This window comes from Erigeron canadensis, chromosome 1, assembly GCF_010389155.1.
Source record: "Erigeron canadensis isolate Cc75 chromosome 1, C_canadensis_v1, whole genome shotgun sequence".
Taxonomy (NCBI): Eukaryota; Viridiplantae; Streptophyta; class Magnoliopsida; order Asterales; family Asteraceae; genus Erigeron; species Erigeron canadensis.
In genome coordinates this window covers 53,611,331-53,637,258 of record NC_057761.1, presented here as the reverse complement: position 1 = coordinate 53,637,258, position 25,928 = coordinate 53,611,331, and the positions used below count along the sequence as shown (strand labels likewise).

At 32.7% G+C, this 25,928-nt stretch overlaps 3 protein-coding genes and 1 long non-coding RNA gene across 4 annotated transcripts; 3 read left to right on the top strand and 1 right to left on the bottom strand.

Annotated features, from left to right (window-relative positions):
• Positions 1-4,222: 4,222 nt before the first annotated feature.
• Positions 4,223-7,261, top strand: LOC122579145 (glucomannan 4-beta-mannosyltransferase 1-like). The gene is made up of 9 exons (XM_043751260.1): positions 4,223-4,537; positions 5,205-5,303; positions 5,394-5,646; positions 5,736-5,846; positions 5,929-6,065; positions 6,137-6,250; positions 6,330-6,529; positions 6,610-6,807; positions 6,900-7,261. Exons 1-9 carry the CDS (start codon positions 4,223-4,225, stop codon positions 7,054-7,056), a joined length of 1,584 nt encoding a protein of 527 aa, XP_043607195.1. The 3' UTR covers positions 7,057-7,261.
• Positions 7,262-11,571: 4,310 nt separating this feature from the next.
• LOC122598564 lies at positions 11,572-12,490 on the bottom strand. Its single transcript, XR_006323651.1, has 3 exons — positions 12,414-12,490; positions 11,873-11,950; positions 11,572-11,783 (listed from the first exon to the last, which is right to left on the bottom strand). It is a non-coding gene; the product is annotated as an uncharacterized LOC122598564 (long non-coding RNA).
• A 533-nt stretch (positions 12,491-13,023) lies between these two features.
• LOC122595055 lies at positions 13,024-14,699 on the top strand. Its single transcript, XM_043767345.1, has 3 exons — positions 13,024-13,144; positions 13,780-14,050; positions 14,207-14,699. The coding sequence occupies exons 1-3, from the start codon at positions 13,024-13,026 to the stop codon at positions 14,697-14,699; spliced, it is 885 nt and encodes a 294-aa protein (XP_043623280.1).
• A 5,743-nt stretch (positions 14,700-20,442) lies between these two features.
• LOC122585574 (heavy metal-associated isoprenylated plant protein 3-like) lies at positions 20,443-22,720 on the top strand. The gene is made up of 5 exons (XM_043757701.1): positions 20,443-20,536; positions 20,638-20,806; positions 20,888-21,105; positions 21,228-21,315; positions 21,855-22,720. The coding sequence occupies exons 1-5, from the start codon at positions 20,528-20,530 to the stop codon at positions 22,583-22,585; spliced, it is 1,215 nt and encodes a 404-aa protein (XP_043613636.1). The 5' UTR covers positions 20,443-20,527; the 3' UTR covers positions 22,586-22,720.
• The last annotated feature ends 3,208 nt before the right edge of the window (positions 22,721-25,928 follow it).

Below are 25,928 nucleotides of genomic sequence, written 5' to 3'. Positions count from 1 at the left end.
CGATATTTAATTATGAAAGAAATTATGTGTATGTCTATTTTTGTCATTTTACATATATTGTTAACAGCTATAACTACTCTGCCAAACACCTAAATTTATCTACTAGCTACAGCCTCCAGCTTTCACTTACAGCTACCAGCTAGTTTTGCCAAATACACCCTATATGTTCTTTTAAATGATGGGAGTTGATATTCGTACCACACTAATCAATAAATTTACCACAACTGTGCATCACATACTTGTATAGTACGCTATAAAGTTTATATATTGTGGTATATCCATCAATTGTTGTGGTACATTTATCAGTTCCCTATGATAGCTTTTAGTTAAATCTAAGTTTTGCATTGAGTCCACATTTAGTATAGTGTAATATTATTTATTATCTTTGTTTCTTAGCCAAAAAAAACTAAATTCTTAGTTTAAATGAAGCATATAAAAAGCTAACGCCATTGCATGAAGTGACCTTTTTTTTCAAGGACCATATAACAACTTGTGATTCAAGTCAAGAATATATATTTATCTTTTTTAATCCGCAAATGCTTTTAACAAAATAAAGAAATTAGATTTCTGCCACTCTAACTAAAGGCTATACCGAATAGATAACTCAATAAGGTGATGAAAACTATCAATTAAAGAATACCTATTTGATAATAAAGTACAAAGAGGGGCAAAAACAAAAGCTAACGATATAAGAGTATTCACAATAAAAAAAAATCTTTGAAAGCTTTTTATTTTGTCACATATTTAAGCCATTAACTTTAATCTATTAAAAAGCTCTCACTTAAATAGAAAAGGTTTTTTTTAAGTTTTTTATAAGACTAAATAATGAAAAAACCTTTTGCTCAAAAGGTTAGAAGATAATCAACCTATCCTCAAATAAGTCATTTACTTCAATGGTATCAACTTTTTACAAAATAAACTTTTCATCAAGTTGCCATTGGAGATGCCCTAACTTGTTTTGAAGTCTTATTTTAGATTATGAAGGTGTTTTGGACGAGTATCTTGGGATTATAAATTTGACTTTTGCTTGTATCAATCTTCTTTTGAACAGTTAGTCAGTATTAGACATCCAGAAATATCTCATTGTATAATGGTGTAGTCCTAACTAATTATTTTAATGATCTTAATTTACCATCTTAACTAATCATCTTTTAGATATCTATTGTTTTTACCCACAGACAACCATTTCTATATCTGTTAATTGTTAATGAGATAAAACTTACGAATGTTTATAAACTTGACTAATTAAATTTTAATTCTCTTTCACGTTTCCGTTTATATTTTCTTGTTAATAGATAAGTTTGTAAACATGTGTTTGTAACTCAAATATTTCTCATTATTAATATTAATATTTCAATCTTAAAATTTATTTCTAACAAACCTATAAACAAAACGAGTCACAAAGCGAAACAAATCAGGATAACTGTCATTCCATGTCAACCATGAAATGTTTGGTTCCGCAACATTACTCGGATAATTGCTAGTATCAAGGTAAGTATGTTGAGTTGTTGACTCCTTTTAAAAACTAAGTATGCAAGTCGTTCAAAAGCATGATTGATTGATAATAATGTGAATGTTTTGGGTTGGTTTACAACTCTAAATATTTATATCTTCTGTATCTATATATAGTATATACATATTAATAAAATTTGTTAATATACGTTTTTCATCAAAATTTTGTTTGTTGATATAATAAAAGTCCTCATATATCAAAAAAGAGCTAGATACGTCTTTGATGGAATAACCTCGAAACCACAAATTACACTAAAATACACTACTAAACCAAGGCTATCTCCAATAGGGTGTCCTTGGATATCCTTTGTCATTGAAACGGGCATGTCCTTACTTGTCCTTACTTAATATATTTTTGTTTTTAGTGGAGGTAAAATGATATGTAAGGATGTTTGTACAGTTAAAGATACAATTATAAGATTTGAAGGATGTATAAGGATTTGTAAGGATATGATAAGGATATAATGTGGCAACTTAAAGACGCCTTGGAAATAGCCTAATAGTAAACTTACACTTTTCGGGCAAAATATGGGTCAAAAAATGAGCATAGTAATTTGACTTTTTAAAGTGCTTCAAGGATATAACACTCCAAAAAAAATTGTGCAAAAGTGAATCACAATAATAGTCACTGATAGCGATACAAACACGCGGGTGGATTTGGGGCTATTTTATTTTCAAAGTCACTTGTACTTGAGCTAAAGTAAGAAAACATGTCAAATGGGTTGAACGGGTCAAATATTTTGAAAGTCGTGTGAACTATATTCAAATGCAAAAAGATCATATATGTAATTGAGTAATTGACTATTCGTATTTGTATAATAATTATGAATAAGATGAAAAAGATGGATAGAGTGTTTGTTAAGTTGTTTTGGCCCGACCCGTTTTGACAAATGTCAGAGAACACATGTCTTGATACGTTATCCACATTGGGAAAATCATGTTTACCTTTAAAATTCATTCAATCACTTGTTAGAGATTAATGACACTTCCTTTCTTAATTGACACAGGGGTTAAAGATGGTAGTTTTGTTGTTTCATGTAGATATGCTATATATGATTATCAGATTTACAATGATATTTTGTATAAATTGTTCCATAAAACAGAAATTCTTATTGTTGTCGTACATTACATGGTCCATTAGTAAGGTTTTAGACCTTGGGAAAACCCACCAGGGTTCGAATTCCACTTCATACCATTGTAGAAGTGGATTATTGGGGGATTTTTGAGAATTTTGGGTTTCATCTCAGGTATGCGTGGTTCGACCCTTACATACTGCCCAATTGGATATCAATGTGGTGTCTTGAATGCTAACTACTAACTTGCTGTTTAAAAAGAAAAATATCATTTACGTCTGTATAGAATTTATTTGGCACTATGATTTGTGTGCTTGTGGGAATGATTTGGCTCCATAAAGTTACTGGCAATATACGAAATAGGAACACTTATTAGACCATGTGTAATGTTACTCACAAAATGAAAATACTAGTTATAAGACAAAATAAAATAAACAAAATGAGCTCAACCATGTATTCCTATATTTGGAAGGAGGTGAAAAAAAAAAAAATCAAGATAACAGACATCTGAATGAAGCCAACAGCAATGAGCTTTACATGGATAATAATAATGTTGGCTGAAGTTTAGAAACTAAGCAAAAAAGTTGATTGATGTAAGATCTCAAATGTAGATGCAGATAAGTGGATTCAAAACAGAACTAAATAACCTTCAAATAGATAGCATGTATGTTAATATAATTTGGTTTTTCAATCTTATAAGTAAGAACCTACTTATGTCTAATTGTGTAATTGTCTATATAAAATGGTTATCTTCCAATAATAAGGCTGTTTTGATTAGAAGTTAACACGTACTTAGTAATGATCTGTTAAATAAACATCAGTATCAAAGAGCATATGGGATGAGCAATCTACATGCAGGCTTCCTTATCACGAACATACGTGTCAAAGATGTTGATGAGCTGATTAGTCGGTGACAGTTGGCAAACAAGATGAAGAATTAAACCATGATGGCGTTATCAAACTTGAATGCACACTAATCATGTGTTACACTTGAATGTCTGCTAAATTTAGATATATGTTCTACCCACCCTTACATGAGCGTTGAAATAAAAGGATGAATTTCTCACTTACGACAAGAATCCAGCTAGTTGTCTTAAAACTTTCTATTTATAATCTCAGACTCACCAATTTACCGATACCATTTCTAAATTGTCTACTACTTCAGTAATATAAGCATGCAGTTCTACTAATTAACTTGTACACAGAGACATAAATGCGCAAAGAACACAATGATCAATTGGTGAACATATGGAATGGGAAAACTAATAAATAATGAGACTTATAGGTTCATAACATTGAACAAGCATTAGCATTTGTAGTAAATATTTAAGTAAATATTATTACATAAATAAGTGACTTGGATGTCGTCAATATAATTGTCGGTGGGCTAGCCATAGGTCCAGCTAGAGTTAGCGTGTTAATCGTTCATAGCACATTTGCTTGCACATAGCCCATGGCCATTTTAAACGGTTCACTCAATGCACCACGATTTTCCACCTAAGCCCAGAGTCGTGTCACCGCCTGCAACCATAACGCAAGTCATTTCTATATAAGGCATAGCTTTAATCTCGTTGAGTACCCTTGATGCACGTATCCCCTCTCTATCTGGCTTGAAACTGTTCGTCTACACTGTTACCATGAGAAACTTGTTTCGTGCAGAGCCTGGAGTGGGCGCAACCCCTGATTTTAAAGGAAGTTTCACTGATGTATGGCAGAATATGAGGGTCACAATGGTGATACCACCACTGACTATTGCAATTTGTATATGTGCGACAATGTCTATTATGATGTTCATTGAACGGGTTTATATGACTGTCGTGGTTCTTTTGGTGAAGTTCACTGGTAAGAAAAAGTACACACAATATAAACTTGAAGCACTGAAAGAAGATCTGGAGCAGAACAGAAGTTATCCCATGGTGTTAGTTCAGATACCTATGTACAACGAAAAAGAGGTAATACTGTTTCTCAGAACAGAAGTTTATGTATATGTTTTTCGGTGCATGAATGTCATAATCTTATTGATATTAGTCTATAAGAGATGAGAACACCAATTTGTTCACTTCCAGTCATTTCAATATTGAAAAACATTTGTTGCCAATTTTGGTGGCAGTTAACATAATACGGAGTAAGAAAGATGGCTATCAAATGCATATCTCAACTGTACATATGAAATTTCCATACAAAATAAACGTTACTTGAAAAAGATTATCTCCGTATACAAAGCACTACTAATGATTAATGATACTATTATCTAGACCGACCCGCTTTGACCCACACCCATTTGACACACTCATCTGAAATTACCCGTTTTGGCCCTCACCAGTTTTGACCCATTACCCAAACCTGCCTGACCCGCCCATTTTGCCAGGCCTGGTAACATCATTTAAACAAAAACTTTCCAAGAAAACTTTCACATTTTAATCTATAATAATTGAAAATCAATGTTTGTCGTGTGTCAAACAATCTAAATATTGGTCATATACGATATAAAATTCTCTTCCAGATAAGTTATAATCGAAACCTATATTAGAAGCCATCATAATTAAGAATTCAGACAAGCCAGTAACTTATTTTTCTTTATAAAGTTTAGAATTATAATCTAATTAACATGTTTGTTAGGTGTACAAGCTCTCCATTGGATCTGTGTGTTCACTTAAATGGCCATCGGATCGTCTCATAGTTCAAGTTCTTGATGATTCCACCAATGAAGTCCTAAGGGTATCCCCGTTCCTTCCAATTACACTTTAAAAATTGATATACTCCATATATAATCTTTTTTTTTTTTGTAACTATTCTAACTATATACAGGCATTGGTGGAATTGGAGTGCAAAAAGTGGATGCAGAGAGGAGTGAATGTGAAATACGAGACAAGAAACAACAGAAATGGATACAAAGCCGGCGCACTGCGTGAAGGTTTAAATAAAGATTATGTACTTGATTGCGAATTTGTGGTCATATTTGATGCCGATTTCCAGCCAGAAGAAGATTTTCTTTGGAGGTCTGTACCTTATCTTCTTGAAAATCCAGAACTCGCTTTGGTACAGGCTCGATGGAAATTTGGTAAGTCTTACTACTTAAGCCCTTTTAATACACACTCAAACTATATATACACTCTTCCATTATATTATAGCTTACTTATTTATCTGTAGTAAACGCTGATGAATGTCTCATGACTCGGCTGCAAGAGATGTCACTATCCTATCATTTTGCTGTTGAGCAAGAAGTCGGGTCATCAACTTGTCAGTTTTTTGGGTTCAATGGTAAGCCAAAAATTTACAAAAAAACATCCAAACCAGATAAAATAGATTTGAGAGAGTATTTATGCGAACTTTATGAAATTAGGGACTGCGGGTGTTTGGCGTTTAAGAGCCATTGAAGATGCTGGTGGCTGGAAAGATCGAACCACTGTGGAGGACATGGATCTTGCAGTTCGGGCCAGCCTAAAGGGGTGGAAATTTGTGTTTGTTGGGGATTTAGAGGTGAGTCATGCATACAGCATTAACCTTATTTCATAAAGTTTATCGATTTCAAAAATGATCATATAACTCAGGTCAAAAATGAACTCCCGAGTACCTTCAAAGCTTATCGATTTCAACAACATCGATGGTCGTGTGGTCCAGCTAATCTGTTCAGAAAAATGACCAAAGAAATTATTGCTTGTGAGGTACAATGGCTCAAACTAGGCTTATCATGATTACATCACACTCAGAACATATTTAACGCATCTTTTGTATTATATGCAGAGAGTATCCTTCTACAAGAAGTTTCACGTCATCTACGCATTCTTCTTTGTAAGGAAGATCATAGCACATTGGGTTACCTTTTTCTTCTATTGTGTAGTTATCCCAATATGCATAATGGTACCTGAAGTTCATCTTCCAAAACCGATAGCCATATATATACCAGCAACAATCACCATTTTGAACTCATCATGCACCCTAAGGTTATGAAACTACAACTTTCAACATTTCAAGAAAAAGAGATATTAATAGCTAAATCTCATTCTTATCTTTCTTAACACAGGTCATTGCATCTTCTTGTCTTTTGGATCCTGTTTGAGAATGTCATGTCTTTCCATCGATCCAAGGCAACGATTATAGGACTCCTAGGAGCCAACAGAGTCAACGAGTGGGTCGTGACTGAAAAACTTGGGAATGCAACAAAGCAAAAAACCAACGTTGTTAGGCCACAAAAGAAACCACGTTCACGCTTTGGAGAGAAGTAATTTGTACAAAAATAACATGTCTTCACTATCTAACTGCAATTTAAATTTAGCACATACATTATACTAATACGTTCACAATGACAAACAGGCTTCTCTTCTCGGAGTTGTTAATGGGATTGTTCCTGCTATATGTAGCCTGCTATGACATGATCTTTGGGAAGGATCACATGTTTGTTTATCTGTTACTACAAGCAGGCGCGTTCTTCACTGTTGGAGTTGGGTATGTCGGTATAACAACCAGTTAAATGTTATTAGTGTCAATGTTCATCAAATTGTTACAGGGAATTGTGCAAAGTGGTTCAAGTGAGGAGGGCTATGCTTAAATGAATACAAGAGGGAGAGGTGGAAGAGCATTCCGATAAATGGTGGTGTATTTTTGTTGAATCATTAGCAATGTATTCAAATAAAGCTTTTACTATAATGCAATATGTTATAAGTATCACACATCAAGACTATAATGTACTGTGAATAAATTATATCATGTACTATATGCTACACAATGATTGTTTTAAGTGTCAATGTGCCATAGAATGGCAACACACTTTACAAAACTGTGAATTAGTAAATACAGGTATTTTCCCCATATCTCGTGATTAAGGCTAAGAAATGGGCTTAGATCATTAAGATGGGAATATACTAAAGAAGAATGATTAAGACAAAAAAAAGTAAGTCTAATCATCATAATATGCTGCTAAAAAAAAATTATAATGTGAGGGATTTAGATCCTCTCGATCTGAATTCCATCGTGTTGGTCGAGTTGAATTTAAAAAAAAAAAAAAATACAAACATGATAAAGATCCACAATCAAGTAAACTTGGAGCCCATTATTCTTCTTCTGTCACAATAAATCAACTTGAGGGGGACAAATCTCGAGAAGATCCTAATCCTAATCCTATTGCCAGAGCACATAAAGTCACCTATTCACGTTAGTTCATCCAAGTTCCTTACCCTTATGGACGAATTATTGAATAAGCCATTTTCCTATCAAGGTTAAGGAGTCAACTGGGCATCTCAGCAGTGGGATTGAGTACATCTTTTAACTTGTACAGCTTAGGTCTTCAATCTTCATCCAAAATCTTCAATACTCCCTGATTAAACCTACAAACACTTGACCAAGGATTAAGCAAAAGACACAAAATAACTTGATAAACTTAACATTTCTGAAGTTAATTGTGGAAGGGGTCATACAAAGTTACAAACCAAGTTTGGTGCAGATGGTTTTATGCTGAAGAATAGTATGCACCTTAGCAAATATCTCTGCAAAGTTGTCCTTGTACTATACTTTATCATAATTTTTTATAACTTTTCCCAAACTAAGGCTTCTATATCAGACACAATTTCACAATCAAACTCAAATAAGTAATCAACACAAGGGCCTCAGGAAGATATCAACAACCACAAAGGGTTCAATAGTACCAATCAACAGAAAATAATCAAAAATCTTTCCCAACCACCGCCAAGAAGACAACATAATCAAAATTGACGTAACAAGATAAACTGACAATAACAATTGTGATAAGCAACTAGTAGCAATTGGTGCAGATATAGACCTATGTACACATAATAACTGACCTGAAAAGTGATCATCCAAGCACAATGAGCATCAAACAAACCCCATGACAAGTTGACAACTACCTATTCTACCTATAGATATAAGAAATGAATCCATGTGCCTAGAGACAACACATATACACGCAATAACTAAGCTAAGCATATCAGACTATATTTGATATAACCATCCAAGAAAAAGGAATCTCAGATAGAAACAAATGAGAAAGGAAAGGAAGATTGTAACAATCAACTGACATGGCAACAAACCAAGGTCTAGGGATATATATAAGCAGGACAAGTCAAGAGGTTCTTATGACTCTGAAGGCCCAATAAACCAATAACTCGCAGCAATAACCATGTTGTATAAGTATACAAGAACCATGACTAACGGACAGCAAAATGTCCAGTCAACTGTTATTATGTCTAAAGCCTCTAAACAATGAGCCACACATAATAGGATCCACACACTAGGTTTGAAACAAGTAACAGCGGGAATGGCACAAAGTCGTAAACATTCTCAGGCAAGCCAACCCTTTAATAGGATTGTTACCCGAATGGCAGCAAGTACCGTGCTCTACAGCCTATCACCAAAACAAAGGAAATCCTTCCTCATACCCACTTTCCAAAAAACTTTGTGCTCGACCCAAACTTGACCTGAAAAAATATGTGTCATAGATCAAGTTGACACAACCTATAAATATCTGTGTTCATAGATCACTGAGTAAAAGAAGGCAAAGAAACATAAACTATTTCGATATGATGAAAAATGCCTGTGGGAAAATATGCAAATCCGCCAAATGTTGAAACACCAGAGCACTCAAAATCCAAAATAAAAAATTTGATGTAAAACCAAATTTCTTTTGAATACTCTGACAGCAATAGATACCAGTACAGTTGGTTATAAAACCAGTAATTATGATAAGTAACATGGCAATACGCATTCCACCATTTTAAGCCAAGCTTGTGATTTAGAATATATACCAACACAAAAAAGGAATCGACAACCTCTATTGTGGCTCTATACTACTACTAAAAATATATCTTAGCAGTTGACCTGAACTTGCAAAGAGGCACCAAGTTCTACTAGCAAAACATGATCTAATCTTGCACTCCGAAGATCAACAAACCAGAGGAAAGAGGTCAAGAAAGAAAACAAGTACAGCAAGGGAAGTCATAGATGAAAAAAAAAACCTGACCCATGTGCAATATGATCCATGTTTGTAACAACCAGGAGAAGAACATATAAGCACCATGTATCTGAGTGAATGCATCTCAGCAAAGCATGAAAACAAATATATATAAAGGTGATAGATGCAGCATCAATGAGGACTCCCAAAACCAGAATATGCAAAACGAGGATAAAAAATAAAAGGTAGCAAAATCCAATGTACCAAACAAGAAATGACATGCCTGATCTGAAAAACACATAAAGGAGAACACAGATGTGATGAAAGATAATGGACATTCTATCCATCATACACAGTTTAGCTTTTTAACAGCAACCAGAAAAGAGGGATAAAACTGACCTGCGATTTCAATATAACCCTTATACGGAGAAACTAGAAAACAAGCATAGAATAAACAGCCGTGACAAAGAGATAGATTCTCAAAAAAAAAAAACACTTTGTTCAGAATAGACGGTGTAAGCCATTAGAACCTATCAATAAAGCAACTAAGCCAGTCACAAATGCAACAGCAAAAGCACACATACAAAACCATAAAGAAAAACTACATAATCATAAGAGAAAACGTGAGATACAAAATGGCATCTGAACTTACAAAAGCACACAAGAAATCAAGGTAAATAGAACTGCAAAGTAGGGATGTGCACGGGTCGAAACCCGGCCCGAAATGGGTTGACCCGTGGCCCGTGAGAGCATGAAAAACGGAACCGTGACCCGGCCCGTGAAGGTTCGGGCAGGTGAATGGTTTCCTTGACATTTTCTCGGTTTTTGGCATCACCCGGACCGAACCGGCTAACCCGTGACCCAGCCCGTTAGGGCTTCGGGCGGGTCGGTTCCAGGTTTACGGGTCTTTTGCTCATCCCTACTGCAAAGTGCAGGATCAAATACCATTCATCTCCTAACACACACACATGCCCCATTGCCAATCAAAACAATAGGAATGTACTAACCACCAAAAAACACAAGCCAAACTAGCTGCAAAAGACAGCATATATACTAAGCCAAAAAGGCAAATACAACAGTTCAACAATAACGTTGGAAAATGGGAAGAGACTAAGCACAAGGGCTACTAGTAAAGGCTCCGCCTCTATAGGTGAAGATACCTAAAGGCCTCAAGTTCGAATTCTAGCCTTCATAATCATCAAACAAAAGATCCAAGAAAATACTATAAACACAGAAGCAATCAAAACCATATATATAGAGTAGAAATATCCAAGTAATAGTGTTGTACCTCACCGTTGCTCTATTTGGACTTGGATCCGGCTGAGACTATACATTTCAGGCAGAGCTGAAAGCCTGAAGCTTATAGATACCATCCAAATAGGACACCAAAAAACACTATTGATCGACAGAAAGAGAAACCTACTTGCTGCTGCTACAAAGCTGACACCTTACATCTAAGGAATTACGGCACTACACAAAGTCTAACCAAAACAATGTGTGCACCATTACTGTTAGCCCCACTATAAGCACCAGAACAAAAAAAAAACCATACCCACTTTTTTGTAAAGCAAATAGTCACATGGCAGACCACTCTATAATTGGCTAAATTCCTCTTTAGTCTTTAGTTAACACAAAATGATCTGTCTATTTAAGATACGTTTATATAATAACACCTTCTGTTTGCAACAGTCAATAACAAACTACAACTCCACTAGCTAGTGTGGCTCAGCTTTAATCTCTGGCTGAAATGGTGAGAGCATGCTTTGGCGGCAATACCGCATTGAATGTGGTCTGCATTGAACGTCAAATAGAGCAAAGGTCTCAATCAAGATATGTGAAAAGTCAACAACATTTGCATATTCTATTAGCATAATACGAAGCAAAGGAATTATTAATAAACTTCCAAAACAACCTCATACACCTTTCTCAAGAAGTCTAATTGTGACACAATCCCAATTGTCCCCCCTCTGAAAGATACTAAATACCAAACCATCATGCATCTAACCCAAACTCCCAAAGAAGGATACAATCCAATTGTGCCATCTAAACTATGTGTCATATCCGAAATGGCCCACCCCCTAAACTACTAATCCTGATTAAGAAGAACCCGCAGGTACTTAATAGCAAATACACGTGAATTAAAAACAACTATTGTTATTCTAAAGATCATAAACCCAATTAAGTAGACAACGAAAAAACTAGCACCAGTTGCAGGTGTAATGAGAAAGAACAGGTCGAAGCCACACAAAGGGTTCGACTAAGACGCATTCTGCTGAACAAATTAGCTACAGTATCTGCAAAACGAACATGACAAGCATAAAAATTATTGAACTGTTAACTGGCTTTAATAAAGCGAAAATCTTTGAACTAAATCAAATCCCACCTATCAAATGTTATATTAGGAACAAATCCCATCGATCCTGACTGATCGCATCACAAACGAACAATAGAAACCGGCACCCTATCATGACAAAAATCAGATGGTAATGCATAACAGTAAAAAACCCTAATTTTAATGCAAAATTTTTAGAAGATATATAGAAGCTCAAATTATTATTAATATAAAAATTATACATTTTCTATTGGTTGGTATATATGATTATAAGAACCCTAGCTATTTAATTTCACCAAACCTTAACCCTATAACAATTTATAAAATATTAAATCGACAAATAGAAACTCAAATTATTATCATTATATATATATATATATATATATATATTAAAGTTAATAATTCGAATGTTAAAAAAAAACAACCCTAATATTGATACAAATTTTGAAAAAAGTAATAATTTTGATACAAGAAGAAGAAGAAGAAGCTGGAAGATGCGAAATAAAACCCTAATAATGTTGATTGATATGAAGCGGATCTTTCTTAGTTCAATTGGCGATCGAAACAGATATATAAATATAGATATATGTACCTTGAAGAGTGGAGGGAATGGGTTTGAAGTTATGTGCATAAATAGGGAATGGCTCATATGTCGGTTTTGGACATTGCATTCCTGTAACGCCCGCCAAAAAACTTAGCGTCTCTAACTAAACGGAGTGGACCATTTTTACGCCGACCGTCGCCCTTTGTCACTGACCGTCGCCCTTTGTCACTGACCGTCGCCCCCCACACCACCCCCGTCGACCGACGCTTGACTCGCCCGACCCACACGCCTCGCCCTCTTTCCCTTTGACCAGCACGTTGACCGAGGTAATTTAATTCCCACCGGCTAGTTTTTGACCAAGTTAAAAATAAAAAAAAAATTCTCCTTTTTTTTAAAATCATATCCTTTTCCATTCCATTTTCCTTTTACATTTCACACACACATATACCTTTCTTCTTTCTTTTTTTACTTTCATCTTCTTCATTTTTAACTAAAAACGTTTCCAAACAACAACTTCAACAATAACCCTTTTACCCCGGGTAATTGTAGTCAACGTCCAAATAACTTAAATCAACAACCTGATATGATGAACGACCTTAATTTACTCAATAACCCACAACTTTTTCAATTGATTCAACATATGTCCACTAATCAACAAATGGGTATGGGTTCGGTTATGGGTATGGGTCTGGGTATGAGTCCGAGTATGGATATGGGTATGGGTGGTTCGAGCCAACATGAAACTTTTGGTGGGTCCTCTAGCCAACAAAACACTCCCGGTTCATTTTTTGATCGTCAAAGGCTAGTTGAGACTCCACCACAAGATTCTTAAGATGATGATGTTGTTCAAGAGACACAACCACCCCCTCAACCATCAAAACCAAGGCGACATAGGAAAAAAGTGGCCGGCGAAGACGAACCACGACCAAGAAATGTCCAACAAACGTGGTTACCGTCGGAAGAAATGAATTTAGCTATGGCTTGGCTATCGGTGACCGAAGACTCCGGAATGTGGTATTTTTCTTTTTACGCATACTAGTTTTTTATATATATAAATATGTCCATTTTTAAAATAAAAAAAAACTGTTTCGGTTTTTTTTTTTTTAAATCTGTTTCGTTTTTTTTTTTAATTTGTGTTAAAAAAATATTTTTTTTTATAATCTGTTTTGTTTTTTTTTTATAAAGCAAAAACTGTTTTAGTTTTTTTTTTAAATATATTTCGGATTTTTTTAAAAAGAGAAACAGTTTTTTAGTTTTTTTTTAAAAAAACAGCCGACTTTTTAAAAAAAAACAGTTTTTTATATTAAAAAAGAACAATTTTTAAAAAAAAAAAAAACAAACAGCCGAGTTTTTTTATTAAAAAAAACAGTTTTTTTTATTTGAAATATTATTTGTGTTTGGTTTTTTGTTGTAGCAAATTATCAAAAAAAGGGGGTATATTGGTCACGAATAACCGAGGCTTTGGTGACATTAGAAGAAAAGCCGAAAGATTACCGTGACCCCGAAGTTGTGAGTGCGAAATGGAGGAAGATACGTCCAATTATTCAAAACTTCAACCAAATCTATACTCGAATCGGTCATGCAAGTGGGGAAAACGATTTAGATCGTGTTAGAAAGGCCAACGAAGAGTATGAAGGAACTTATCACAAGCCATTTCCGTATTCATCAATTTGGGGCAAAATTAGGTATATATATTACTTTTTATTAAGTTTAATTATGTTTAATATATATATATATATGTATGTACATTTAATTTTATTATGTTTAATTATGTCTAATAAATATATATATATATATACATTACTTTTTATTATGTGTAATTATGTTTTATATATATATAGGTACAGTTCAAAGTTTTATCTCGTGGACAAAAGCGCTGTGAGGACCAATCTCGGTGAACCCACGGCCAAAAGGTCGAAGACTTCATCATCCACCGACCCAGTGGCTAGTCAAGGGTCGGATGCTAAGGTCAACTTTGACCTTAACTCGTTTGAAGAGTTGGGTGATAATGATGATGAGCCGGTGTATCAAGAACGGCCCATTGGTAGGGACGCATCAGAGAAAGCGTCGAGAGGGGAAGCCGGGTCGAGCTCGGGAGACAAGGGGAAAGGAAAGGGTAAGTATATGGAGACGTTTGAAAGAATTGCGAAAAAGTTGGATAAGTTGTTTGATATGAGCTCGAAGAAAATTGAATTGAAGGAAAAGAAAGTTAAGATCATGGAAGAAAACCGCGATTGGAAGTTGTTGGGTACCGACTATTCCCACCTTGAAAAGCCCGAGCGAAGCATCATGGAACGCAAAAAACAAGCGCTTCGTGAAAAATATTTGTCTTGATTAGTTTTTATGTTTAATTAGTTTGTTATTTTTATGAACTTTTTTATTTTTAGAACTTTGTTATTTTATGAACTTTGTTATTTTTATGATTAACTAGTAGTAATTTTAATTATGTTTAATAAATTTGTTTGTGTTTGAAATATATATGTATTACTTTTTTATTATAACAAAGTTTAAAAAAAATAAAAAATAAAATTAAATCAATCATTACCATTGTCACATATTGTGAGTCGCCCACCCCTTAAAAACCCACCCATTTCCACCTTTTTTTAGGGACAACTCTTTTTACCCCACATGTCACATGGCATAAGTCGCCCCCTCCTCCCCTTATTTCCACTCCTCTTAGTCTGATGTTATGTTCTTAAGTTCAAATTAATAAGAAAATAAATGAAATGATATGATAAGAGAGATGAGATAAGATCCTTCCAAATTATCTCAATAATGAAAGGAAGTTTTTTTTAAACAAAAACAACTAAAGTTTCCTTTTAATTCATATCAAATCATTTCTTTTCCAACTTTAAAATAAACTCAAGAACCCAACTTATTTTAAAATCAATTGGATTCTTTTCTCTTCCTTCCTTACAAAAACTCAAGAACACAGACACACAGTGTAAGACTAAAAGGAGTGGGAGTGTTGGGAGGTGGGGGCGACTCGCGCCATGTTGCATAAAGGATCAAAAGAGTTGTCCCTCCAAAAAGATGGAAATTGGTGGGTTTTTAAGGGTGGGGCGACTTGCGCCACGTGTCACTTTCAATGATTGTTTTTTTATATATATTTTTATATTTAAAACAGAAACATATATTATGATAGCTATATATTTGTATTCATTTTAATAAACCCATATTCTATCAAAAACTCAACAAATATTTTTTTTAAAAAAACTATTGTATAAGTTTGTTAAAAGAAAAAGGTTTAAGGGTAAAAATCACAAAGACTAGAGGGGTGTAAAATGGAAAACTTATAAAATAATAAAATAAAAGACACAAAAGTCCAAATTTTCAAAAAATTTCTTCTCCTTCAATCCAACCATCGCCGATTTTCTTTTACCTGCAACAAACACCACACACACACCAAACACACACACACACACACATATATATATATACATATAAATAATATAAATAATCCATAAAAACAGATTAAAGAAAAAAGAAAGAAAACCCACTTTTGGCATGAGAGGATGTGAGGGATTTATTGGAGTCTGGGTCGGTCAAAGGAAAATAGGGCGAGCTGTGGAGGTCGGGAGAGAGGAAAGTCGGCCAAGGGGGTGGTATGAGGGGCAATTTTTGCTGACTTGGGGCGAGAGTCGGGCGGAGTATGCACCACTCCGTTTAGTCTAATAAGCGGTCTTTTAACATTGTCCACATCTTAATAAATTCCATATTTTAATTTTAATAAACTAATAATATTTCTTTTATATAAAAAAAGGTTAGATCAGAATTTTTAAAAACAACGTTTTTGTACTACTAGTCATTTCATTGTAATTGAACCGTGTTAAATCGTGTGAACTAATCAAATCGGACTAGAACCGGACTGGGTTAAAACCGAATTTGAGCCGGTCAAAGTTAGCTAATTAGGTGTTTTTGTTTTCTATTCTTGTAATTATGTTGGGTTTTTTTATATAAGTAAAAAATTATGTTGGTTTTATAAGTTTTATCATGTCGTCTCTACTTGTTTGTAGTAAATGTTGTTTTAGTTATTGTTTAGCTTATGGATTATGCATTAAGCTTTCTATTTAAAGAAAAAATTATATAATAATAGAGTTATTATAATATATATATATTAAAAACAAAATATCGAAAAACGTGTAAAGAATAGTATATTTTTAATTTTTTTTTTTCACCACATAAGTTTTAATCTTTACATTTTTAGCACTAAACTATAACACTTTTTGTTCTATTTATTTTCACCACATAAGTTTCAATCTTTACACTTTTAGCACTAAACTATAATACTTTTAAGTAATAGTATACTTTTTAATTTTTACTTTCACCACAGAAGTTTCAATCTTTACACTTTTAGCACTAAACTATAATACTTTTTAGTAAACTTTTTAGCGCGTAAAGAATAGTATATTTTTTATTTTATTTTTATTTTCACCACATAAGTTTCAATCTTTACATTTTTAGCACTAAATTATAGTACTTTTTAGTAAACTTTTTGTTTTATTTATTTTCACCACAAAACTTTCAATCTTTACACTTTTAGCACTAAACTATAATTTTTTCTAGTAATAGTATAATTTTATTCTTTTTACTTTCACCACAGAAGTTTCAATCTTTACGCTTTTAACACTAAAATATAATAGTACTTTTTAGTAAACTTTTTATTCTTTTTATTTTCAACACAAAACTTTCAATCTTTACACCTTTAGCACTAAATTACAATATTTTTTAGTAAACTTTGTATTCTTTTTATTTTCACCACAATAATTTAACTCTTTATACTTTTAGCACTAAACTTTCATAGTATTTAATTTTCTTTTATTTTAAGGTACGGGGAAAGCGTGTATAGAATAGTATACTTTTTTTTATTTTTTATTTTCACCACAATAGTTTCACTCTTTACACTTTTAGAACAAAACTTTTATAATTCTTAGTAAACTTTTTAATCTTTTTATTTTCACCACAATATCTTAACTACTTACACTTTTAACACTAAATTTTTTTACTTTTTGATAATCTTTTATTTTAACTACAACATTTTAACCTCTTATACTTTAGCAACAAACTTTAAAACACATATATTAGAAAGAAATGTACGAGAAGACTTGTAAAGAATAATAAACTTTCTATTCATTTTATTTTCACACAACATTTAACCCCTTATACTTTTAGCACTAAATTTTTATACTTTTTGATTTTCTTTAATTTTCACCACAACATTTAAGTCTCTTACACTTTTAGCACTAAACTTTTATGCGAACGACTTTCACTTTCACACAAAACTTTTACAGTTCATTTTTTAACTGACAAATGTCAGTTTTTAATAATTTGAATAATACATATTTTCTTCAAAAAGTTTATGGAACCTTATCTCTTGAATATATATTTTTTATTAAACCGTTAACAAATGTAATGTCTCCCGGGGCAACGCCCGGGTGATATATCTCGTTAAATAGAAAAAAACAAACCTCTAAGCTAAAATGAAAATATGAAAACAATATAACAAAAAATCTCTTTGTTCTTAATATTCATAGGTTGAAAGATGTAATTATTACGAAACCTCAAAATAATCCACCATACAATAATATAACTGGTAAAAACAATTCTTTGTGCAAGGACTTAATGCATTAACTTTCTAGAGTGTCTACAAGACTACAACCATGGACAGGTTGCCACAAATGAGAGGATCAATCTCGAACCACGAGGACGTTCGACCACAAAAACACACAAATAACATATGTTGCCAACTCGATCCAATTGAAGCAATTGAGACTTGCACGTACGGCAAACCCAAACCTCGACAAGATGAGTTAAGTCTGAAAGGAAGAATATCAAATAACAATCACAAAAATAAAAATATTTGCATTTTTCACAAAACAAAAACATTAGTTGCATTGCACTATATGTTTTTAAGTCTATTTACTATAGGAGTAATGATTGTTAGGGTTTTCCCGTTCTCATTGATCACAATATATAGAGATACAATTTAAATTTAGATACCTTGAACTTTGCTAATAAAACAATATAACAAATATAAATAATATATCGCTAATACACCCTCACAGTCTAAGGCATAGGGTCTCGAAGACTTAGGCTGGATTGGAAGTCCAGAAATAATGCCTGAGGTAACCCTTTAGTGAATATATTCGAGAAGTTATGACAGGAAGGAACATGAAGAACTCGACTTGCCCCCGGTGAACTTTCTCGCAAACCAAATGAATGTCAATCTCAATGTATTTTGTCCGTTGATGTTGAACTGGGTTCCCGGCAAGATAAACAACAGATATATTGTCTGTATAAACCAGAGAATTACGCCGAGGATGATGACCCTGTTTTAACTTCTAAAAGTAAATTGCAAAACCAACATATATATCTCAACAACAACATTAGCAACTCCCCTATATTCAGCTTCTGCATTGGAACGAGATACAACTGATTGACGTTTGGACTTTGGAGGACCAGGAGATCAAGTTATCCCCAATAAATACACAATACCCAAAAGTAGACCGACGAGTGTCCGGACAACCTGCCCAATTGGCATCGGTAGGGGTGTAATCGAACCGAGTCGAGACGACACAGTATAAAGCTCGAGCTCGACTCGATTGTAGAAGTCGAAGCTCGAAACTTGACTCGAGCTCGACCGAGCCTTTTTTTTCAAACTCGAGCCCGAGCTCGAGCTCGCCTTATATGTCGACACTTTTGAGCTCGACTCGCCTCAACTCGATTAAGTATAAATTAAAAGTTTCTAATCAAATTTGTCCTATAATCTCGACAATTCTAAGTTCGACTCGATTAAGCTGGGCTTGGTAGGAAAGTAATTATGTAAAGATATATAATATTCAAGGGTAAAATTGTAAATAAGCACAAGCTCGATTAAGCTCACAAGCTTTTCGAGTAGGATATATTGAGGCTCGAGCTCCACTCGTAAGTCTACTTGAGTAGATCGACCTCTAGCTCGGCTCGACTAAGACCGAGTCGATTTCAAGTAGCTCGCGAACTGTATCGTCTCGTTTACATCCCTGGGCATCGGTATAAACAACCCACGTGGAAGGGATAGAAGGACGCATGAAAAGCCCCATATTTAAAGTACCTTAAACGTAGCGAATGACCTGTTTCAAAATGATAAAAAAAATAATATAAAACATATATAAAATTACATATCTATACTACCTATATAAACAAACTACTCCCTCCTCATTCAATTTTCTACCTTTGAATTACTTAATATACACTCTACATTTAAACTACCACCACACACCTTATCCCTGAAATTCCAAGATTACCCTTAATAAAAAAACCATACAATTACCTAAAACCCCTATTGTTATAAAATCCCCATTAACTCTAAAATTATTGCTCAACGTATTGCTACGGATAAGAAAAATTTTTATAACTCACGAAATTACGAACCAATTATGTCCTTTGTATATTCGTATTAAATTTTAATCTTTGACTATTTATATTTTTTAATTGTCTTGGTCTCCTCCATTACAATTGTAAGTGGTTATTTTTTCATGGTTAGTATTTGCACTTCATTATTTTTTGCACCTAATCCGCGACTTATTTTTAGAATGATATATACAGTTAAATCTAGCATTGACGCATCTCATGAAAATAAACTAAACACTATAAACTGTTATGGTGTCTAAAGCGTTATAGACCATCACCGCTGCAATGCGCGGGCACTAATCTAGTAACTTTGATGTGTTCATAGATGAATAGTATATGTAAATATATCAATTTCATATGTAACTTTACATGTTTTCATCAACACTTAAGTTGTTTATATATGAAATTCTCAATATATAAATGAATCTTGTGATCTGATACATAAAAATTTTAACAACGGAAATAATCATTAAAAACATGAATCATCATTTTCTATGACATTCTGAGGGTAGGGTCAATGCATTGTACAGCTATCCAGCTAATTAATGTAAATGTAGGTATAGTTATTAGTCATTGTATTATATACGTAGTTACGTTACACTTACGGATTGAGGTTTCGGACAGTGCCAACTTCCTATAAATACCCACATTTGCCTCCAATACCACAATGTTTAATAATTCCAATTAACTTGGTGGCTAGCTATCTAGGCAACTTCCCTCACAAATTATAATTATCAAATCTTAATTATATATCATATCTCTAGTTCATTCCAATGGGCGAGGTAATTAGTTTCCAAAGATCGATGATGTAGTTAATTCCCTTATTTCATTTCTCTCTTTTTTTTTTTTTCTTCCTAAATTATTTATGAGTACTTGGTTACAGAAAGAAGCCACACAAAAAGAAGCAACCGGCAAAAAGGTTATTATTGATGATGCCAATGACAAGCAGAAGAAGGTTGTTGATGAAGGACCCATAAGTGTTGTTCTTAAACTCGACTTGCATTGTGATGGTTGTGCCAAAAAGGTCAAAAAATCCGTGCGTTATATGCAAGGTACGTACGTGCCAAAAATTTCAACAATATTGATCGATGGTGTGAAATTAAGTAACCTTATGTGACGGAATTTATATATAGGTGTGGAATCCGTGAAAGCCGATTCTAAAAGCAACAAGCTAACGATAATTGGGAAAGTGAATCCAATACATATTAAAGAGCGAGTTGAGTACAAGACCAAGAAGAAAGTGGAAATTATCTCACCCAAACCAAAAAAAGAAGACACCGATCAAGGTGACAAGAAAGCTGTCGATAAGCCAGCTACCGAACCAAAATCGAATGACCAAAAGCCAAAAGAGGTACTCGATCGTACTATATATCCGTAATCAGTTAGCGTTTTTGAATTCATTATTCGTGATCAATATATGCGAGTATAATTGATTCATTTTTTGTTTAAATATATGGTGGTTGTATAATTTAGCCTCAATCAACAAGTGTGGTGTTGAAGATTCCTTTACATTGCGATGGTTGCATACAAAAAATCAAACGTATCATCTTAAAGATTGATGGTGAGTAAGTGAGTTAAGTAGTTACAAAAGTTATTATTATTAATTTATTATCCAAATATATTTAAAATGAATTTTAGCATGATTTTTTAATTAGAAATATTTTTTTTTAGTGGAATGCTAATTAGCTAATACACAATTGCTGTATTAATTAATCAAATATTGCTTTGTGTGGTGCATGCATCCAATCTATTACTAACCACTCAACTTCTTCATATATATATATATATATATATATATATATATATATATATATTTTGTTTGTTTTCTTAAGCTCCAAAAGGCTTTTCTTTCAATAACCTTAACTTTATTATTTTTTAATGATCATATTAAAATATTATATCTAAGCTATTAGAATTTCCATGACTTATTAGGTAGTACGTATTCCAAAAGTTTTTTCTTTTTTTATTTGATTTGTTTGAGTACGTTATTTATTAAAAGACCTTTTCCGACAAAAATAATATAAATTTAATTAGGAGTACTATACTATATATAATAATGATAATAATCTAAAAGGATTTTTATTTGTCTGTTGTGTACAGGGGTGGAATCTGTAAAACCAGATGGTAACAAGAATTTGGTCACGGTCAAAGGAACAATGAATACGAAAGAGCTTGTACCCTATTTAAAAAATAAATTGAAAAGAGATGTTGATATTGTAGTCCTTCCAGCAAAAAAAGAAGAAAACAAGGATAATAATGTCGAGAAGAAAGACAAAACAAAGGTAGAAGCAGGGGAAAACAAAAAAGATGAAAAAAAGAAAGAAGGCGATAACGAGGGTGAGACTAAGAAGAAAAACGATGTGGCAAAAGAGGCAGCCAATAGCGTCGAGAAGAAGAAAAACGACGAGGAGAAAGATGCAAGTGGTGATCAGAGTGAAAAGGATAAATCGTCGGGTGGTGGTGAGGCAACATCAACATCGATAGGAAGTAGTGGCGATGATGGAGATGGAAGCAAAAATAATAATGTCAATATTGTTATGAATAATAATAAGTTGGAATATTATAGACATGACCCGTATACGACATACACAATGCCGCAAGTAATGTATAATAATCAAAGTTATCATAATCAAGATTATTATGGTGTTCCGGTTTTTCCAAGTCGTCATTATGGCGGCGGCTACGGAAATGACGAAGGCTATGTTGGCATGGGATATTATAATGGACCTCCTCCTCCTCCATCACCTATGTCTATTCATAATCCCCGGCCTGCTGCTTCAGAAAATGATGTGTTCAGCGCGGATAATCCTAATGCGTGCTCAATCATGTGATCTATATATAATAGATTAGATGATAATTAATAAGCATATGATGCAAGCAATGTGAAGTAGATGATCGAGTTTTGATATCAATCAATTAATTGTAAATATTCATCTTAATTAATTTTATGTACGTATGCAACTGTTACAACTAGATCTATGCCTGGTCATTGACCGGGATAGAAACAATAAAATATATTGATAAGCATACAAAACATGATCAACTTTATCTCATAAATTTAAACAAAATAATCTTACATTAAAATAGTCATTGGTATAAGATGGCATTGTGAAATCTACAAAGAGATTTAAATTTAATTGTCCTAACCAGATCCTCCTTCGAGAGTTACCCGAATTTTTTGAGATATATTAAAATTTTCAATGCTTGATCTTACCCCAGTTTTGACTTGCAACCGACTTGAAAGATTGGGTTAGTGTGGTGAAATCTTGACCTGGTAACCCGTCAACTTGATTTTTTTGGTTTGGGATCAGGTTGACTTTTGGGGTTGATAAGTCAACTTGCCAAGAAACTCATTTTATCCCACAATCAATTTGACTTATAATCAACCTCTCAAGTGTCAACCCACCAACACACATGACACGGGATTAAACCGCCAACTCATTTAACTTGCCTACCTACCTTTACTAACCCATGTGACCTGAAATCAATTTACCAACCCACCTGAAATCAACATATTAATTAGATCGCTTCGGTAGAACTGACTCGGGTTCGAGTTGAAGTTACTGTCTTAAAAAATTTATAAAGTTAAGTTGGGGTAATAAAGTTTCAATCCGTCAACCGTATGCAGATCCGAAATAGGCTTACTGCAAAGTATATGATTGGTCTTAGTTTTAAATAATAAGTACCAATATATCATATTAAGTCTCTACCTTATAGCTTTAATATTTATATTATTTATATATAATTATTCAGCCTAACCTTTTTTTTTAAACATTCCACCATTAAATTACAATCAAAATTTAAAATAGATGATTGACAAAGCTGGTCACCATTACCCCAGTTACCACATATAATACCGAACTAATATGTTTGTTTTGATATAAACATATGACATAAAGTGGGAAAAATATAAATTTATCTTGTATAGAAAGCTTTAAAATGTAAACGCAGATAACTATTATTTCTTATGACTTTGAACTTAGATTCAACAAACTAACATTTTTATAACATTTTTACTTGACATATGAACTCTTAATTAAACGTTTATATTATAGTTTATCACAGTAGGATTCAAACAATCTTATAGATTTACTTGACATGCGATCTCATAATTAAATGGTAATTTATTTTATTTTTTAATTATTTAGAAAATCTGTAAGCCAAACTTTTTATATATTTGTTTAACTCATATTTTAAATATTGTTTAGTCTATAGATGTGTTACTTGGTAATTATAACACAACATTATTATTATTATTATTATTATTATTATTATTATTATATAAATACATATATATAATTAAAAGCTAACAAAATAAGGAATAACAATACAATTAAAGAAACAAAACTAAAGATTTAATATGATTAAAAAAAAGGGACCGATCAGTATACATATTGTTAAAAGGAAAAAAAAAATTGATCTCCAACAAAAAATAGTATAATGATATTAAATTGCTATATGATAAAGAATTTAGAAATCTAAAATATATATATATATATATATATATAAATTAAATGATGATATACAGGTATACTAATTTTCAAACAGTTGAAGAATAATAAATTATGAGATTGCAAAAGTTTTCAAAAGTTAAAGCTAATAATTAAAATGATTATGTATGTCTGGTTTTGAGTAAGCTTTTCCACAGCAACCATAAATAGTTTCCACCTCACACCCCATCGGTCCTTTTATATAATCACTATCCCCTTTCATTTTTAATCTTTTCTTTTAGGGATTAGTTTCCTCGAATGTAAGAAACTTTGAACGAATGTCTATAGTATTGTATGTATTGTATGTAAACAACTTTGAAATAATGTTTATTGTATGTAAGAATTTCGTTTCAACCAATTAAAATCTGACAAGTGGCACCTGTATATGGTTGCCACGCATGTTTTTATACATACAATAAACATTTTTTCAAGTTGCTTACATACAATACACATAACTTTAGTTTTTTCCTACTATAGACATTCGATCAAAGATATTTACATTCCAGGAAACTAATCCCTTTCTTTTATTATATTACATTGCATCATATTAATAAATTAATAATAGTGTTGATTTTTATCAGTTGTTAAAACATAAAAACCATTATACGGTAAAGTTTTTCTCATGTCGTGTCACTGAGTTGTCGCAAAAAAAAAAAACATGCAAGGAGGTTTTGGAGGCTTTTAGGAGTTTAAAAGCCCCAAGCTTTCACCGTTAAAATGATAGTGTTGTTTGGATATTCATTTGAGATCAAAAGTCTCAATCGGAAAAAAGCTCCTAAAGAACCCGAAAAAAGGTTTTTAAAATAAAAGTTTTGTGTAAAAAGGTTGAAATAAAAGTTTCAGCTCCTAACTACATCTCGAAGCTTCTAGACACAACCCTAACTTGAAAGTTTTATACCAAACATACCCTAAAACTTAGTTAAAGTTTTAAAGTTTATGTTTTCTATCTACACTAAAAAACATCATAAATACTAATGAAATCCTGTACAATATCTATCTTAATTATAATGTTTTGTATTTGTTAAAGCATCTAGATGCTACAATGTTTTTGTCATAAGCTTTTGCTACCTCTACCTATGTATCATTAACTAAGTTAACGTAAAGAAGAATTATTAACAAAAGTTGGTATATATTACTGTATATATGTAAATGTCCATAAGCAACTTACACGAAATGCACAGCTTCATCACTTACAATATTTGTTAAACTCTAAAAAGCAAGTTTATTAATGTGATGTATAAAAATAGTTACATTAAATATCATAAAATATTTACCATAGTTAGATAACATAATTGACTTTCAATTTAAATGGTGAAGATTAATTTGTGAGTTTATTTTCAATAGTTTAGATCAAAAGATAATCTTATTTTTTTCTCTTTTGCAGTGGTAGCCATATATATATATATATAATATTATAACTACCACTAAACTTTATAAATATTATAACTTTCACAAAACACACTTCTATTAATTCACATAAAATCCACAAACTTGGATTCGTGGAATCCGCTCATCATAATATGATTGTAGACCGAACATCTTGATCTTAATATATTTTCAATGATAACGATGATGATAGAGAATCTTGCATACCTTTAATTTATGAAATTTTCTCAAAGCTTTTGAATATTTTTCACGGTTTGATCTAGGACTACTATTCTAGGTATAGTAGATACCATTCGAT